Source organism: Pungitius pungitius, chromosome 4 (assembly GCF_949316345.1).
Source record: "Pungitius pungitius chromosome 4, fPunPun2.1, whole genome shotgun sequence".
Lineage (NCBI taxonomy): Eukaryota > Metazoa > Chordata > Actinopteri > Perciformes > Gasterosteidae > Pungitius > Pungitius pungitius.
In genome coordinates, this window is record NC_084903.1 from 16,737,354 (window position 1) to 16,757,474 (window position 20,121).

Here is a 20,121-nt window from a genome sequence, read left to right on the forward strand (position 1 = left end):
ATTGTCGCCATGTCTCAGTAGGAAAAGCACAGGTGTAAAGAATCATAATAAAAATGGCTGAATTTTGGATGGAAAATGAGCTGTGATTGCTGGACTTGAAATAATACTAAAATAACACATGATCTTTTTCCTGATCATATGAACATACCTGTAACCTGGATTTCACTTAATTCTTAACTTCAGCCTTACAAAAACAAAATAAATATTAAATTGTAATCCTTCCACTCGGAAATGTCCCATCTGAGGCCTGGCATAATTTTGGTGGTTGAAATTACAATTATGTTTTCAACTGAAGCTTATTTTCACTTTAACCCAAGAAGTTGAATCAATGCAGCACAAATAATGTGCCCACATGCAAAGTGTATATTTGTGTAATGGCGTGTGGGACTTGAAGCCATGGCGTGACTCCCTGTTAAACCTTTACATCGCTCATCCCATTGACTGCACTATTTGCCAACATACACACACACACGCACATAGTACAGGTAATGGGAATGTAACACTCTTCATGGTGATTGGCTGAGAGTCTGTGTGAGAATGACGTGCCAGACCTCTAATTGGCTTGACCCCGGCTAACCCAGAAATCCTATTGTACCAAGATTTCCAAGCCTACAAAAGGACACACACATATACACACACACACACACACACACACACACTGAAATGTACAGGTCTAGGCAACATTTTAGAAGTTTTTGTAAACATATCTGGACCATTTTTGCTAGAAAATGTCATTAATTGAACAGATAGAGTGCAAACACATGTGCGATGTGCCTGCACAATTCTCCAAAGAAACTTTCAAGGATTAAAGGATAGAGAGGAAGTGAGTGGGAGGATAAATATGAAGAGGGGGAAAGTTTGTGGGTGTCACACATTTGCTGTGTTTTAACATAAAACAAGTGGCATATTTACAGTTTACGTTCTAAAAATGGACTACGGCAGTTCTCACCTGCCTCAAACAACACAAATGTGCAATCGGTTTCACCGTAGCTTTCACTTTAGTTTAAACTCACCATGCTTGACTGCAAATGCAATGGGATAGGGGATTAATGTTATGGTAATAGTGACTGTCCTTCAACCGAACTATATGCCTTTGTGCTGCAACGCATTTGCACTACTGAAGTGTCCTTGAGCCAGATGTCCATTCACGCTTTCTTTTGATGGCCCATTTATACTTATATATAACAATATAACAAAGACACAAGTGAAGAAATAAATATAGAGCAGCATTATTACATAATTTAAAAAATGTAAAATGCTTTCTTAGAACACTGAGTAAAATGTGTTTTATTTCATTTTATATTAATTAAGATCTTTTTGCCATGATTTTGGAACTCACAGTTAACACGTACATGCTTTCGTTTTAGACTGGGCCTCGCCATAGAAAATGGCTTTCCATGCCTGTTGCCTAATAATTAGAACAATTATGATCATTATGAAATGATTTGGAATCTTAGCTGTCACTATGAACTCATGGTGGGGGATTTTCTTTAAAGTCAAAAAAGACTAATCAAATAGCTGGAACTGCTTTTTTTCATAGCTATCTTTTTAAAGTGCCTAATCTGCTTAACGCAAGAAGTAATTTGGACTATTGCACTTGGTAACACAACAGAAGAGCAGCTGACTATGGCTCTGATAAATACGTGTGTGTGTGGAGAATGGAAAATGTACTTCAATCAGTTAAAACATAGCATTCACCACAGGAATAAGGAAATGAGAAATACATAACTTAAAAGAATAAACAAAGATTAAGAAAAAGATACATACGTGGTATGTAACCCTCATATTTTATTAGATCGTAGAGACAATTTCTCAGTATCATGTGTGTCTCTCTCTCACAGACGGACCACTGAAACACTGGCTTTTGATGTCTCAAAGTACTTTCTTTTCCTTTCTTTTTCATCTTGGGTTTATAGAGGTCAAGTGTGTCTTTTGTGTAAAATGGAATGAAATTCCTTTACAATTTTTGCTCTTTGGCATCATTTTTGTGTGTCTTTGGTGTCTTACCTGGGGTTGTAGAGGGCATGTGCGTCTCTCATGTGGTTGGCCTCTAGTGGATCGTAGCTCTGGTGCATCCTCCAGGCGCCAGCGCCGCATTTATTATAGGTCGACTTGGCGTTATCGTCACTGCTGCTGTTCACCAATGGCCCCTTCGATAAGTTCATTCTGCAAAGTGAGAGAAATGGGGGGTGAAAATCCTGCAAAGATCAATCAAAGTCTCAAAGTATGAAGAAAAAATGTAAATCAACTGTTGATGGAAGTTAAAATCCTGAAATAAAAATGGAATAATACATAGAAAAAAGCAGAAGGATGAGAAAAGAAAAGTAAAAATGTCTTAAGAAAATAAAAGTGAGTAACACACAACACACTCAAATCGTGTCACATTTTTCCTCCTCCTGATGGCCGCAGTACACAAAAGAACAGCTACAGATTACAGTGTTTCCCAGTTTCAGTCAGGAAAACGGACCTGCCGCGCAGCGAGGAGCGGAAAAGCCGTAGGTACGTGTATGTGTACGGTCAGGTCCGAAGACACGGGGACAGACCGGCAAGTGTCATCCGGCCAGACACATTCACGGGACGATACGCAGTTTAAACCTGTACATGAGGTTGTTTTATTTTCCCCTGGAATGTGTTGGCAAATTTCTGACAAAAACATGCGCAGAGGTGATGGATGTGTCAGGCTTGTAATTGAAGCACACCCCGGCTGTGTTTAACGTAAGAGGAGTTTTACCAGTTTTAGTCTGGTACAAAAAAAGGCTTTCAGACTGAGGAAATAAAGTAAAAGCATCCAAGCAGGAACTGCTATCTGTCAATCAAACCCGGCACTGTTGTCAGGGGAGGGAGCTGTAGCCGGGATGATAAGAAGGGAGAAATAAATAAATATTTCACTTTTAAACTTTGCTGAGGGATCTACAAATTGTAAGGAATTAACAAAGGTGACTGAGTGATCTTTTCATGTGAAACAAATCCAAAACCCTGAGAGCGACGCAAAGAGCTTTGTAATAACCTTGTTTCTCCTCCAGTACGGCTGTTTTGATTTAGCTGCACTTTTTCCCTGTCTCTACCCCGTCCTTCTCAGACGTTGTGTATCTGTAAACAGAGCAGGATGTTGCTATGTGTCACAAACACATGTTTAACACACAAGCACCCACCGCACAGACGTGTGTGTGTGTGTGTACGTATAGCTGTGTGTGTGTGTGTGTGTGTGACGGTGTCCCACTGTGGGTTGCTGTTTAGGAGAGGGCAACGTAGTCGGACAGATAGACAGACCAATCACTCGTCTGGCAGCGACCCTCGCTCCATCCACACAGAGCCGGGCCGCCTCAGTGAGAGGTGGAGGCCCAGTGTGTGTAATACGTAGGTTTTAGTTCCACTCGGGTGAAAAGAAAGAATCAATAACTTGCTGCTGCTGCTTTAGACACTTATTGGCTTCGGTTGCGGTGTCACAATGCCATATAGACAGGCAACACTTAATACTGCTTTTTTTTTATTAGGGGAGTGTACTAAGGTACACCCACTAACCATGAGTACATGATGTTGTTAGTGTCCCTATCCCTGCCTTTCAAGTTGTGCACCAGCGGATATGTCAACTGTTGGAAGAAAGAGGGACCGATTCAACTGATCAAATTGTGTTAAAATACTTAGTTATTTAGCTTTATTTACCCAATACCATGAACCATGAGATACGCTTTGAAGAGACAATCTGAGTTTAGCAGTTTCTGAGCTGAATCACAATTTCAATATTTAAGCTAGACAGCGAAAGGCTTTTTGATTTAGCAGAATCCACCTAGAGCCACTTGCATTAACTGCTGGGGATTACAAAGAGACATTCTGTTTTAATACACCTTATGGCAAGGTAATCGGATATTTTCTTCATTTGCGTCTTTTCATTCCAGAAGATTACATTTTTTCTAAAAAGCGATTTGAAATCAGTAGACAAATGTGTTATTCTATTCAATAAAGATACATTTTCCAAGAGAAAACCTACATTTGGTAGTAGTGTAGTGCTAAATTTTGACTAAAAAGGAAAGTAATATTAAATGTAATCCTTTTCTGATTGGATTCATTGCAATCATTGGAAACTCAAAGTGCTTACACACCAACACAGTGAATAGTTCAGGTCATAACTTACATATGCATACAAAGTAAATGGAGAAGAGCATTAACTCAGGTGATTCTACCTGACCGGTTTCACGCTCCTGTCACTACGTGTAAGCCGCAACAGCACACACGTACACGCGCAAAAAAGACGCAAGCACACAGACACACACATACACACGCTCCCATAATGAATGTGAGGTTTGCGCGTGTGTGCATGTGTTTAAAAGTAAGGAGATTGCGGGTGTCTTTCTGATGCTCAGTGACTCACTCATGTGTTGCTGGCCCATCTGTGAACAGAATGACCATGACGCAATAAGTGTGTGTGTGTGTGTGTGTGTGTGACATGGTGATGCAGTGATTGATGAGACAGTTGCCATTCTTGCTAATGCAAAACGCACCTATCCCTGAAGGGAGCAAATGCCACAACACACGTAGACACCCACACACACACATATACACACAGGGCTGAAACTGCCCTTCCTAATTACCCCTCTGGTCAGGCCAGTGGGGTGTCTTCCAGTCACATATCCGATAAATATGCCCATATGCCTAGTTTCATAAGCATAAAGAAAAAACTGGCATTTCCAGGAGTTACCATGCTCCTAGGTATTAACATGTGGTGAGACGTATTCCTGACATATGGCATTATAATTGTTGACTATGTAAATTTAACTGCATGTGTGATATAATAATGACGTATTTGCTAAACATCAAGTCGAAAAAATACAACGGCATGTGTTTGTCCACGTTTCTTTAAATTCATCATTACATAATAATAAAATACCGAGTGCATAAAACATATTTTATGTATGTGTGTGACTATGTTTCTCTCTGCAAATGGCATGCGCATCAGGGCAGGTGGGGTTTGACGCCGCAGCCCTTTGTGTGTCTGCGTGGATGGGGATGTGTGTGCGCGTTAGCGTTAGCGACGGGAGCTGTTAGCGGGGCAGGCGGCAGATGGGCTGTCGGCCTTAATAGGGACTGAGCGGGTGCAGAAAGGTGACAGCTTCACGAGGGAGGGGTGTGTGGGGAGGGAGGGTGAGTGTGTGTGTGTGTGTGTAACGGGAGGGAGGGAGGAAGAAGGGGATAAAGGGGAAATGAATTGGCTGCGGAGGTCAAGAAAAGTGCGTATCAGCTGCAAAGAGGAACACACATTTATTGAGGAGAAGAAGGGCCACGACATACCTGAAAAAGTATAACTTAATATATAAAGTGCTCCTTTGGTTTAATCCCGTCATAGATGTATGGTCTTTTGTTAGTTTATGAAAAGTCGAGCTGAGTGTGCAACTCCTCTCTAAAGCCGGATGTATATTTTTGCAAATCTATTGCTTATGTTAAATACGAGAATTTGATCAACGTTGGAAAATGAGCAGTTTCTGCAATGTCAGAAGCTGCAATGTCACAATACTAAATATTTTCTTCGATAATATTTTCCACATGTGATTAACCTGAATTGCTGGGGAGATTTGGAGGCAGAGAGAGAGGATCACAGTCTGTGAGTAGTCTGTCACAGTAACGGAGTTCTTCCCGTTTCCTCAAAAAACCCTCCAAAAACGTCCTATTTTACACAAACAGGCACACACTACGTCCCAAATTATTGGTATTAAGTGACTGTTTGCTTGATTCCTTTTCCCCCAAAAAAGCTTATTGAATCACATTTCTCTGACACTTTTGTTAAGTGCCAGGACATTTGACCACACAGAACATTCAGGGAGCATGTTTAACTATAGCGTTGGCTACTGTGTGATACTTTAGTGTGATTGTTTATCTGCATCCTCAAGTCTGCATGTTACACCAAACGGAGATGCCAAGTCTTCAAAGGACGGAGAGCGAAAAGGCAGAGGGAGGCCGACTAGAAAACACTAGACTGAGAAAGGTGCAGTGGTGGGCTGGCCTGTCATTCTCTCCCCATCAGGAACACACATGAAGCATGATGGGAGGAAGAATATTTCACTGTCAGTCGGCTGGCGACATGGTCGTTTATTTCTCTCTCTCCTTCTTAGTCTCTGTCTATGTCGCTTTCTACTGTATATTTCCCCCTTTTGTGTTTTTGAACCCCTTTACATGCTGTCGAACCATTGACAATTTAATCATACCAAACAAGGCCCGGGCATGTCGAGGAAGGGGGGGGAGGGGAATCCAACCAGCCAATCTATAGGGCTCTCCCCAAGGACACGGAGGAAGAGAGAGGGAGAGAAACAGCAAAACAAAAAGTACAAAAAGCAGACGAGGCGTTGGGACCTGCATCATTCCCTCGATCCTTTTTAACACACACACACACAAACACACACACACTCTTGTACATGCACGCGCACATGCACAGGCGCGCGCAGCACCTCTCCATCTAAATCTGTTCTATTGTGGTCCGGTCTCCACTGTCTCCTCCCATTAGAGGTGAGAGGCAGCATTAGAGGCCCTGAGCGCGACACTATGGGCCATCACACACACGCGCGCACGTTCACACTCAAACAAACACACACACACAAACTCATAAATAGAGCGGTCTCCTGTTTGGAAGGGCAGCTCAATAATGAACTGCTGGAATTACAATTCTGTAATGCATTAACTAAAAATAAATAGAGCCACAGCAGTGACAATAATCATGTTAAATACGACATAGATTACGGAAATATTGACCTTTCTTAACTTACAAAAGAAATAAAAAACTTTTGTAATTCTAAACAAGGTCAGAGTCCAATTTTTCTTCTGCATCTCTCAAATCTGCACTACTACATTTACGTCATGAAAGAACCCAACAGGGAGAGAAGGAATTGTCAGTCGCGGCATGAATTATTTGAAACATTGTTATAAGGGAAATAATAACTGACAGCACATTTTGATGTATTGATGACGAAACACAAGAAATGTGCGGATGAGCGGCGTGGACAACGGGAAGGGGGCAAAGATAAGAGATGAGAAGAGATGAGCGGCGTTGCCTCTCACTATATATCACTCTCTCTCTTCTTTCAATCAGCGCTTTGGCATTCAATCACAACACACACACACACGCACGCACGCACGCGTTCGGCTTTACTGTCAGTGTGGGGTAATGACTAATTGCAGTGTGTGTGTGTGGTTGTGCGTGTCCCAGCTGGTACGGTCTCTCTTTCTGCCGACAATGACCCATGGCAGATAAACACACACACACACACAAACAATTGAGCATGAATCTGAGAATATTCATTAAGACTAAACAAAAACGCGTGTGAGAATGTGACTTCATAATTTCAGAAGTGTAGGAATGTTTAATTTCATTTTTTTGCCCCAATTTGGTTGCTTTTAGCTGCAAATGTGTGTGAGGGTGTATGTTTGCGCGCATGTGTGTGTGTGTGTGTGTGTGTGTGTGTGTGTGCATGCATGTGTGCGCTCATGCGTACGCGTGTCCAGCGGACCCTTAAGTGCTGGTGTCAGACAAAAGCAACCCCCCCCTCCTCCTTCCCACCTCTTGCTCCGTCTCTCTCTCTCTCTCTCTCTCTCTCATTGCATCTCTTTCTCTGTGTCTTTATCTTTACGGGACTGAATTACCACTGGAATGCCCGGACCCTTCACGTGAGGGAGGCCGCCGTATGCGTGTGTGTTACTGTTAGTGTGCGTGTGTGTGTGTGTGTGTGTGTGTGTGGGCCTTAGACAATGCAAAAGCTGACAGACAAGGATTGCCGTAGGGAGGGATGGACAGGAAAAACTGACACACAGAAATAAGAACAACCCCTCCTCAATCGGTCACCCACACAATGTGGACAGGCACGCACAAACCCTTGCATGACTTCAAACAGATGCAAACGCACACACACACAGCCAACAAATCAGTGTGGCACATATTGACATGCTTTGACAGATGAATTAAGTAAATGATTTTATAAGGAGATTAAAAGGATTTTAATTTACGCAATCTCTCTTTGGTCCCCCCCCTTCCCTCCCACCATTGAGCTACACTCTCTGTCCCTCTCTACGGCTTTTTACGGAGTTCACGAAGGACCGAGAAATAGAAAAACCAAAAGGACAATATGTAAATTGTAATCATTTTCTTTGACGAGAAATAAACAATAATCTCTTTGCATTTTCATTAATGATGTAGATTTTGGTCTTTTGAATCGAACAGCTTTAAACGGCAGCAAATGCTCTTGATAATTTCCTTTTTTAGGTGAATACGACATTTTTACAAGCAGCCCTATTTTGAACTAACAGACCGGAGGCCTTCAGGTTTCAAGTGTGTGATTTCCTGCAGTTAAGTTATGATTATTATGTCCCCATGAATATCAGGAAAGATAAAACATTAGGAAATCTTTGAGGTCATGGCGTTGCTCCAAAGATTCACCAACACAATTAAAATATGTCAGTTGTACTGCTTTCATTGTGGTCTTATCACGCACTCTAGTACTTGCATGGTAGAAATTGTGCGCTATCGCCTACAACAGATCATTGTCAATCATTCAATCTGTTTAATAGAAAATAAATAACACTTTAACCAAAATATTGTGTTCCGATTTGTCTGAAAATGCACTGTGTCAAAGTATTTCCTGGATAAAAAATTTAAATTCCTCACATTTTTCATCTGGAACATACTTTCACACAGTGCATTTTCAAAACATGCAACAAACTGTTTGAGCAGAACATTTTCATTTTCACACACATTTGCAGACAATTTCCCTGCGTCACATTTCCTTGCAATCAAATCATATGATCAAAAAAATTGATTAAAGAAATAATTTATGCTGCTATCCCTCACACAGCAATCCTTTAACTGACTGATGAGTGCGGACGTTCTGCTATGCCCGCCACCCGTCTTCTTTACACCCACTGACAAAAAAACCCACCAAATCCACTGAAGTCACTGCAGGAAATATATCCTAATGATATGCAAATGGTATGTATATGGTGGCATGAGGGGAATGCAATTATGTTAACAGCTTAAGCGGTACTTGTTGTTATTATTATTATCATCGGTATGATCATTATCCCTAATATTTTAATTAGTGCAGGAAAGCAGTGCCTGAGAGCAAAAGAGCGGAAGCCTCAGCAAAGAAAAGCAAAGAGAAGAGGAAGGTGGATTGACGGATGGACGGATGAAGGAGCGGGTGGACGGACGGACAGATGAAAGAATGGACCAGAGGATTTGTTTAAAATGAGAGACCGTTCCCAGCTCGCCTTCTCACACACACAGGGAAAGCAACGAAATGCCACTGCTCAAATAACATCAAAGCGTGTTTTCCTATTAATATATCCGTGCTTCATTTTCATCAAAACCGGGCAAATAGTCTTCCTCTCTCTTAATTTTTCAATGAAAAAAACAGAGAAGACTGTTTTTTAACCTGAAACTGTCAGTTGGAGGACCGGCACATAGGCAGTGAGCTGAGTCCTTACAGAAGCAAGTGTTCTGAATCCACACTTTGCTCATCCAGTCAAAAGATTTACTAAATCAGTGTGTTCAATGTAAAAGGCTTTTGTCGACAAGATGAGTCTTTGCTCGGATCAAAAAAGCCTAATCTATGACGTTGCTTTGCTATTTAAAAAAGTGATCACTAAAATCCCTTTGGGTGTATCTTTATTATTATTAATGCTTCGATAAATTTAAAATTACATCAGATGAATCACTCCTTTTGTAGTTTCAAATATCTCTCTAATCAGAAGAAGCAAAAAACAATGTTAAAAAATGATGAAAGTCAAGTTCAATATAGAAGTGTCCTTTCAAGCTGCTCTTTTTTTATTTAAACATTCTACCTCTTTATCCCACATTCTGTGTAGAGAGGGTGTCTTCATGTAAAACACACACACACACAAAGGTGAGACAACATAAATGACACTAAAATAAACTACAGTTTTCTTTGAAAAATCTGTATAAAGTCATGTTTAGGAAAATCCACTTGCATCGTCTTTGATTCAACTTCGTCCTTTCAGTTTCCACCTCCGACTTTCCACCGGGAGGAAACTTACACCGAGGGTGCGATTCTGTTTTCCTAATTTGAACCTATCCCCTACGAAGCCGTGACCTCTTAGAACCAAATGATGCGTGCACAGATTTGTATTTTCATACACGTTACTTTGTAATCCCTGGTATTAATGAACGACAATGTAAAGTTGGCAGTATCGGTATTACTGGATTCATTTGGAAAGCGCGTGCGGTCCAAACGGGCAGGCTGCATGTGTAACGCTACATCTACCTCACTTCTCTGACATCGTTTGTCCTGTGAATTTTCATTAAAACGCACCTTGCATGGAATATCCGCGCAAAATAACGCACGCACGCGCGCACACACACACACACGCGCACAAAGCTGTCTGTTCCGCCAATAAATTAATCTGCACATAACATCGTCTTCAACACTCACCCAAAAGAGCAAAGCGTTGGCTAAAGGAGCAGCTCAGCGGCACTGGCCTGCGCGCGCGTGCGTTCGTGCGCGCGTGCGTGCATGTGTGCGTGTAACTGTCTCTAATTCCTGTGCGGGGCCACACGCTGAGCTGCCCGTCTGAAATTCTACCTCCTCTGGCATTTCAGAGCGCGGCTCCCCCCCCTCTCCCCTCTCTCCCCCCTCTCTCCCCCCGACTCTGCGCGTTTTTGTCTTGTAACCTCGATGCCCCGCGCTACCTCTCTGATTCTCCGCTTGGACAAACACGCACATAGGAATCCCACGTGCACGGCGTAGTCTACACACACACACACACACACACACACACACAGATAGACGATTCTAACGGAGTAGCTGTTTTGTCCCGCGAACAACTTGTCTCAAAGTGAAGCAGAGAAAGTGAGCCAGAAACGGTCTCTGCGTTATTCACGCGTGCGTGTATGCGTGCGTGCGTGCGTGTGTGCGAGCGTGCGTGCGTGTCCGAGCAAGTGTGTTTGCGTGTCGTTCTCAGGTGGAGGGACAGAAATTGTACTCTTCTACCCACGGAGAAAAAGCTGCTGTCCGGATACTGCAAACACGCACACAAACTCACGCACGCACACCCAACAACTTGGACACACAGAGACACACACAGACAGACACACACAGAGACAGTGGACGCGTGCTACCTGACAGCAGAAACAACCTTGACGTGGTGCCGGCCACCTCTGCTGCATACCAGCACACACGCACACACACACACACACACTCACACACGCACGCAGAAACACACTCACACAGAAACACACGCACTCTCATACTCCATGACAGACGATGACAATGACAAGTTGAATGATGAATGAAAGGACAAGATAAAAAGGTAAAATTTACCTACTCTTGCTCAGAGTGCATTAAAAAACACTCGGATAACGGGTGTCCTACCGACTCCATCGGCGATACCGGGTCATTGTCAAGTCAACCTCGTCCAGGAAAAGAAAGCAGAAGAAGAAAATTCAAAAAAATCAAAGTTTTTATATCTCTCCTCCTCTTCTTTCTCCGGTCTTCCTCTCTCTCTCTCTCTCTCTCTCTTTCTGTGTGTCTCTCTTCCTTCCGCTTGGAGGGAGCAATACAATTACCAGGCTGTGCGCTGCCTGCACTGATCGGCTCTGCGTGTGTGTGTGTGTGCGTGTGTGTGTGTGAGAGTGAGTGAGTGTGTGTGTGTGTGTATATGACAGCCAGGGAGCGGGGGCTATAGGTGCACACACACAGCCGGACAGCCACGCAGTTGGGACGGAAAGCTCTGCCGCTGTCCTAATCAACGACTTAAAGCCCCGATAGCAGCTCATGAATATTAAGCATCGTTTTGCATATGCAGTCCCTCAGGCCCGCGCCCCGCTGCTATTGGTGGATACCTGACCAATGGTCTTGGGGACGGGCGGAGTAAGGGGTGGAGACAGGGAGCGAGATGGAGAGAGAGACGGGGAGAAGAGCAGGTGGAGAGGGAGGGATCGGACAAAGAGCGATAGGAGGGAAGGGAGGAAGGGAAGGAGGGATCGGAGAGGAGAAAGACAGGTGAGAGAAGATGTAAAGCTCTCTCTTTCCTTCTTAATCGTTATATAAACCTTTAGGTTTCTGTTTTTCTGAACAATCATTTCTTAAAAGTTTATCTGGACTGGCCTTTAATGTCTCTCATCGTGTGTTGTTACCTGCAATGCTGAAAGGTGGGGGAATAAAAAAAAATAAAAAACGTCCTTGAAAAATACAAATCTTCCAAGCAAAGGCAAATCATTTGAGCAGCACCATGTTGAGAGGCATCTTTGCCCGGAAGAAATCCCAGATGTGTGCAAAACGAAATTCCCCTAATCAAGATGATGCAATTGCAAGATCAAAGGAAAATGTGTAGGCTTAACCCTAAACCCAAAGCCTAAATAACGTTTCACACCGCAAACATACAGAGCCCATCACAGCTCAGCAGTAAAACACGGGATTATGGCAATTCCGAGGCCCTTGTCCTTTGTTGTGGAATGATTTGGGAATGATTGGGGACAAGACTTTCCCTGCTGCTCGCTGTTTTGTTGAGCTCCCTGCCGCCTCCGGAGCCAGCAGGTAGCATATTCCCAGTTTTTCCAATATGTCTCATGGTAAAACGACTTGGAATGAGGGGGTTTTCAGAGCGAGAGGGATTCTCCAGGAAAATGGTCTCACTCATCCTCAGAGATGTGAGGAGACAGGGACGAGAAAAGAGGGGAGGGTCTTTTGGGAAATGGGAAACCTACGGGGCAAACACAGATGTGCCTATTTCTTTCTTTTTTCAAAAGTGTCCGACTTTTCCAACTCTCCGACGCCACTGTGCACACAGAATGGAAGGGGGGGGGGGGGGAGAAGTGTGGAAGAGAGAGGGAGACAGAGGGAAAGAAATCAGAGGGGTGCAAAGGAGGGATGCGAAGATGAAAGAAAGTGGTTGTGATTAGCAGCTTTGGAGGAGAGATAATAAAACATTTCCTGAAACCAATCTCCGCTTTGATGTACGTGCACGTGCGTGGCGCGTGTGTGTGTGTGTGCGTGCACAACAGTCAACCTCTTATTCTCTCCCTCTCCAATATTCACAAACAAGCCAAATGTCTCACCTCTGTTTTGTTGGTCGACCATATTACTTACTCAAAACACAAAATGAGGATGTTAATATTGTCGATATATATGCTGATAAAGCATCTGAGTGGCGCTGCGTGGAGAGGCTCTCTCTCACTACGTCACATTCCACAAGTCAGTGTGGAGTCAGTATAATAATATATAAAACATTACTGCACATTCACCACATGTTGTGAGAAGTCAAAAAACAAATGTGGCTCAAATTAAACCCGAAATAGCAAGATAGGAAATAGGATAATACTGAAACCTGGTTTGCTTTTTCCTATGCAGAATAAAGATTACTTCCAGGCTTTCCATGTAGTTAATAGTGCAATCGAGAGGTGCTTTTACAGCCTTTTTAGGAATAAAGACATCTCATGGTTTAGCAGTTTACAAACAGGCACCATATGGTGAAATTCATCTTAGAAGCAACATAGGCAACAAAGAAAGGGGTGCAAAAAGGTATGTGTATTCAAACACACACATATTTATATATATAGACACTATAAGTTTCATGTCCACAAGCACACACACACTCGCAGAGTTATGATGCATCCAGTGGCTTATAAGCATCGACAAAGATGAGTGTGAATCAATGCTGCCGTCACTATCAGGCAAACAAATCCTTTACCAAACCCTCGCTAACTCACACATAAATACAGATGGATACAAACACAGGACCCTGCAATCCCTTCATCTGTGAGGAAAGATTACAATGCATAGATTTCATGCTTTACATAATATGCATTGAACAATAGGAAATCTGATAATGGGAAATTAAAGGTGCTGTAGGGATGCACATATCATTTCATACATTTCACAGGTTCACATAAAAAAAATATATCTTGTGCGTTATTATTAAGTGTTGTGACTTGCATGAAGATCAATTAAACAGTGTGTCTCAGATGAACCGATCGGCTTTTGGATGTGTATGTCTTAAAAAAATAATACTGGTTCACATTATGTAATTTCTGCATGTACTTTGAGCAATTTGTATTCAAATATTAGCTTTATCATGGAGTCACACATACTGTAAGCATATACGAATGAAATAATGAAATTAAGAGATGCGACAAATAGCTTTTCTGTAAATAGGAGAAATTGTGAAAGTGACACGTGTAAGTCCTGTGCCACGCACATATAACCCTAAACGGTGCTGTGATCCTTCAAATTTGTTCACACACTCATGTTCCTCTTGTGTTCCCGAAGCTTGTCCATCTGAAACCCATTGATACAGTTACAAAACCTCAGTGATCCAAGTTGAACCCTGAAACAACCTGCTCTCTTTGTGCCTCGCTCCCCTTTTCCCTCGCTGACCCCCATCACCCCCCCCCCCCCCCCCCAACTATTGATTGGTTCTCAGTCAGTGTGTATGTTGACAGTGACCCCTTAAGGCCACTTCTCTCTCTCGCTGGACTAACCCGGCTGCCACGCAAACCTCTTAAACACAAAGCTATTACAGTAAAAGCGGAGGAAATACGCCGTGTGTTCACGGGTGTGTGTACTTGTGATGAGTGTGGGCTCCCTGGCTATCACATCCCCACCATGTCTAGACTGGATAGAAAACATGCCGCGTGATAGAAAATACCCGGCCCAGGCACTGCGTAGACTCCAATCACAGGTAATTATTGCAGGGGCTATTGTACTGTGTACCGATCTCTTTCTTTTGTCCCTCGTCTGCAGTCTTGTGTGTCCGAGTGTGTGTGTGTGTGTGTGTTGACCCTGTGCTGGCAGCCTGTTGACATCTGTGGAAGAATTATCCATTGCAACTCTCACTGACATCAATCACGCCACTCGATAGGCCACAGCAAGTTCATTCAGGGCACTGTGTGTACGTATGTGTGTGTGAGTGTGTGTGCTGGTCAACACAGTCTTTAACAAATTCAAGAGGCGGTCACTTAAGCAGCTGACCTCAGACCGCATAGCAACACATATGTGCCAGTCACACAAATATCACCAGACTGAAGCTACAGCAGCAGATCGGGCTCTAATTACCAAAAATAGGACTTTTCTATTTTATATGATAACAATTTTCTAATGGAAATACAACAAACAGCTGGAATAAAACTTTGTTACATTTTACAAAATGCACAATACCAAACTTTGCTTTTGTAAAGGTGAAGAGCGATGCCAACGCAAGAGCCAGAGAGAGGGAGAGAGGGGGGGAGAGATTGTAGCTCACCACTAGCCAACAGAGGGAGCTATGGGCTCTGGTCAGTTTATAGCCAACCGCAGCGCACACACACACACACACACACACGCACACATACTAGTTGTATGAGTGCATTGGAGCATGTTGGTCTGTAAAGCACACACAATTAAATTATCTTGAAACAGAAAATCATACCAATGATAAATGTATATATATATATATATATATATATATATATATACATATTTGACAGCCAATTTCATCAAAGGAATAAGAAATCCTCTCATACACAACGACCAAGCGCACACACACACACACACACACACACACACACACACACACACACACACAGTTATACTTCCAGCAGGGACGAGAGAGAAGTTATCTGATAGCTGTGTCAGCAGGTACAGCAGAGCCCAGTGAGGAAACGGCCAATTTGACCACAGCCCCCCTGCCCCGGCCCTCCAACCAGAGCCCAGCGGCAGCGAGGACGGAGTGAGAGACGGAGACCAAGGAAGACATTGCAGTCCCCAAACTGTCCAATTGGTGTAATAGCAGTGCGAGGTTTAGTGTGTTATTAGGTAAACACTACACTTGATTTTAGGATGTGTGCAAGTGAGTGAGAGAGAAAGTATGTCCGTGTTTCCAAGTGTCAAAGTTGTGCAGGGGGTTGAAAACTTGTTTGTCCATTTAGAAAAATGCAGGATACATTTATTTTTACAAAACACCAGGTGTAAAAAATGAAATAAAGAAATGGTGTTTAAGGTATTCATTTATTTGTAGGTTTTAAAGTTCTCCAATAACATGATTGGATATCATTCTGATACTGACTAATTGGTATCACGGCAAAGGGGCTAATGTTTAAGTATTATGTAAATACTGGACTCCTGTTTACTTTTTTAAACGTCTATAATTAAATATCAATTCCAACTATTTTGAATATTACTTTCCTGGGCAGAAATTCTTGTCATAAAAATACATAACCAGCCAAGGAATTGAAATATGCATTTTATTTAGAAAATTGAGGAAACGAATGTGGGATAGAGATTCAGTCTTTCATCTTTCAGAATAAAAGACAGTGACACACACAGAGGCTTTTTGTTGCTTCCTACAACATATGCATTGATGGTAGACAAACAAAATACACATTGGGTTCACTCAAATCATCAACATGTCATATTCTTACACAGATTACTTTTTTTCACATATGCAAAAAACCTATTAAGATGACCATTTGAATCTGTTCTTGTATGTGTGTGTGTGTGTGTGTGTGTGTGTGTGTGTGTACATGTGTTTGTGGGCAAACTTGGACTCCACCAAGGCAGAGCCGGGGAGGGAAGGGGCGGTGACGGCCAAGTAGAGAACACCAGCTGTTGGGGAAAGCTGGAGGGTTTAGGGGGCTTTCTGGAGCCTGTCACCAAAACTCTGTCCGGGTAACCTTTGGAGGTCGGTACATGGGATTTACAAACACACACACACACACACATATATAGAAAACCAAAAGGTAGTTTAATCAAACATCAACGATTACATATTTTAATATACTTGAGTATATTACATATTGTGTGGCAATATGCAAGCAGTTTCTATAGGGCAAATGCAAATTAAAAAACAAATATAGACAATATTTAACCCCACAGATGACCCGAAATACACATACACACACACTGAGATGCTTATAATCTTATGCAATGCATGTCGTGATTCCTTTTGAACAGAGAGCCATGTGACCGTTTTGTCATTCCATAAGAAAGTCAGGCAGGATTCACAGAGGAAGACAGAGGTATGTGCGACAGAGAGGGATGCAGACACAGACTATACAGATAGGGCAAAAGAGAGAGGGTAGGGATGTGTGTGTCCGAGTGTGGGTGTGTGTGCGCAATAAAGGTAACAAAAAGCAGGTGAGAAAGTCCTATGTCGAAGGTGACCCTGGCGTTTATAAAAAGAGAACATTAACTTCCGCTAAACAGTTTCACCATTTGAATGTAAACTTATTTAAACTTATAAACAAGCACCAAATCCAACATATACCTCATCTCACGCAGTTAAATCTATTTGATATCTGTTACAAGTTGAAATCATGCTAAATCCATTACAAAGACTTGTACGAGGCACCAACGAACTGACCCATTGCACAAGAAGTTTCCATTGGCCACACGGTGTGTGAGAGGAAGCGTCTTCGGCAACTGAAGATGATTGTTAGTGTGTCTCTGTGTCTGAGACTTTTCTTTCTGTGTGAAACAGCACAACAATCCATGTGTATGACCCTCCGCCTCTTTTGAATCTTTAACGTGTTTTGTAAAAACAGGCGAAAATCGTTGGCTAAAAAGTTTGAGAAGTTTGACACTTGGCAGTGGCGGTTGGTGTGATGGAAGGGGACCAAGAGACGGACGGTCAGGTGGATATAGACAAACAAATCGGTTGTGTGCTTGAGAAACCTGCGGAAACGGAACATAAATAATTCAATCATTTTATCACCAAAGCACAATTTCATTATGTTCTCTTGACCTTACATTTTTGTTGAACCTCTGTGCACTCTCTCTCCTGCCCTCCCTCCTTCTCAACCTCAACTTTTGATATATTCCCAGGGACGAATCAGACACCGGGGTGTGATTATACACAGTATTGGCCGGAAGAAAGCCTTGAACGTGTGTGTGTGTGAGTGTGTGTGTGTGTGTGTCCGTATAAAGCAGTGTTTTGTGTTGAACTAGGTGACTTCGGAGAGGTGCGCTCTTTTAATTACGCTGCTCTCAAACAGAACATGAGAGGGCTATTCCACTGGGATTAGTCGTCTCGCGATGCTGTCTTTTTGTTAATGCAACACACCCATAACACACACACACACACACACACACAAATGTATGCCTGTCTAAAAAGCCCCTCTCTCAAATAGTTGAACACTCAATTTATTCACACCGAGGTGCAAGCCAAGTGAATAATTCCGCCACGAATAAAGATAATAAGAGAGAGAGAGAGAGAGAGTCTGTACAGGAGGAGATGGAGGGGGAAAGGAGATTAAACAGCAACAGTAAAACAGAAGGGTTTTGGGGTGGTTTAGGATTTGAGTGAAAACGCATAAGCTTACGGAAGAAAACCATTGCACATGTCAAGGACAGCAAAATGTGAAATCTAACTTTAACAGTAAGTACGTATGGATATAGTCCTAATGAAACAGATATTTCACATTTGGGACATATGATATTGGAGCAATCAAACATTTATGTAGAAGATATAGAATAGAAATGTCTACCTGAGCAGAGAAAGAAGTCCTTCTACCTTCTGTGTATGTTGTTGTCTGAGCTTCTCCTTGCTTTGGTTAACACATTACACGTCATTTAGCTGACGCTTTTATCCAAAGCGACTTACAATACGTGCATTTCAACCATAAGGCTACAAACCACAGAAGAACAAGAAACAAGAAAGTGCACAGTGGCTGCATTAGAGTATGTTAGTGCATGTGTACAGGTGTGCACAGCTCTATTGCCACAAAAAAGCCTCATTCAGACATAATTGTTTCTACATTTATATTGATTTTACATCTGTTGGGAACATGAGCAAACTTGATAGAAATGTGTTTTTGGGTGCCATTCTCTTTATTTGTCTGTTGTTGTCGCCGATATGAACTCATGTATTACATTTTCACATCTGGTTTGTGTTGCTGTGCTGTTAGATGGTAACATTGAGTTCATTTGTTTTACTAGATGGATGATGTTATTGCATCCGAAGAGTAACGGGGCCTACAACGGTCCACACTGAGAGATACACTCAATATAAACACACTCCACTTCATCTGTGTCTAATGACGTGTGTGAGTAATTACTCTAAAGCCAGTGTGTGCGGCTGTTTAAGTGTCTGTGCTCATGTATGTTTTTATCTGTGCCTTTGTCTGCGTCTGCAATGAGTGTTTAATGGTGTGTGCGGAAATAATCACTTAATTGTCGCGCTGCCTCCATTTGAGGAGTGTGTGTATGTGTGTTTTTCTCGGTGCCACGTTTTCACTGTACGATGACATGAAAGATGCACGACATGAAATGCAAGGCCTGGAAAAAGAAACAGTCAAATTAGTGACAATGTTCGGAAGAACCCGTGGGAGTGCACAGGTGGCAAGAAGGTCTTGTACCCTTTATCTCGCTCTCTAATTCTCCACAATAACCCTTCCTTCCAATGTTGCTCTCCAAACCGTCGGCCTGTGAATTTATAGTTGGCCCAATGATTGCTTCTCGGGCCATGATGGCTGTAAATTGCTTTGCCATTTGGTAAATGTTGGCAGTTAGAAGGTATACAAGTAATTATTTCCGCTTGTGCTGATTGAGACATAATTCCAAGTCGAGGCCTTGGAAAAATGACAGCATTTTCAAACAACTCTGTTTTAATTTCCCAGCATTCCTAATTAGAATCTGTATGAACATGGGGAGTTTTTTTATGTTGTTTCCTCCAATGGGGCCTGAAATAATTAAACTGTCAAGGGGAAATAAATACCTATAAACAAGGCATAATTTTTACAGCGCACAGCACCTTGTCAGGCCAAGACTTTTTGTGAAGAAAAACAATATGGGGAACAATGCAGGGGCATAGAGGACACAGTGAGAGCGTAAACACAGGCACACACGCACACGTTGTCAATGAACACAAAGTACTCAAAAAGACTTCAGGTTTTAGTGCTAAAAAGTTTAGCACTTCTTTGAGAAACAATTCACTTTTTGGAATAAAATGTTAATGTTAAAATCAGCATGATTCCCAATCAACATTCCCAAACAAATTAAGGTTTGTTAAAATGTATCCTTCCCACAATTGAGTGATTATTATTTTAAGTGAAATATCATAATTGCAAGAACTTTTGTTTTCCTTTAACATTGAGCGTGCTGCGGCCAAAATCCAAATAGATACATTTATGCGAGTAGGATGCTAATTATGTGA

At 42.3% G+C, this 20,121-nt stretch overlaps 1 protein-coding gene across 6 annotated transcripts in view; it reads right to left on the reverse strand.

The window, feature by feature from the left end:
- esrrga (estrogen-related receptor gamma a) overlaps nt 1-20,121 on the reverse strand; it is a 110,059-nt gene that overhangs the window by 53,090 nt on the left and 36,848 nt on the right. For 4 of the 6 annotated variants that reach the window (XM_037488148.2, XM_037488128.2, XM_037488137.2 and 1 more), the window contains exons 1-2: nt 11,320-11,738; nt 2,008-2,166 (exon numbers count right to left, since the gene is read on the reverse strand). In XM_037488148.2, the coding sequence (XP_037344045.1) occupies nt 2,008-2,166; nt 11,320-11,375 (215 nt within the window). In that variant the 5' untranslated portion in view covers nt 11,376-11,738. Of the gene's footprint in view, nt 1-2,007; nt 2,167-11,315; nt 11,739-20,121 lie in introns of those variants that run through there. The other 2 variants (XM_037488158.2, XM_062561811.1) reach the window with 2 other exon arrangements.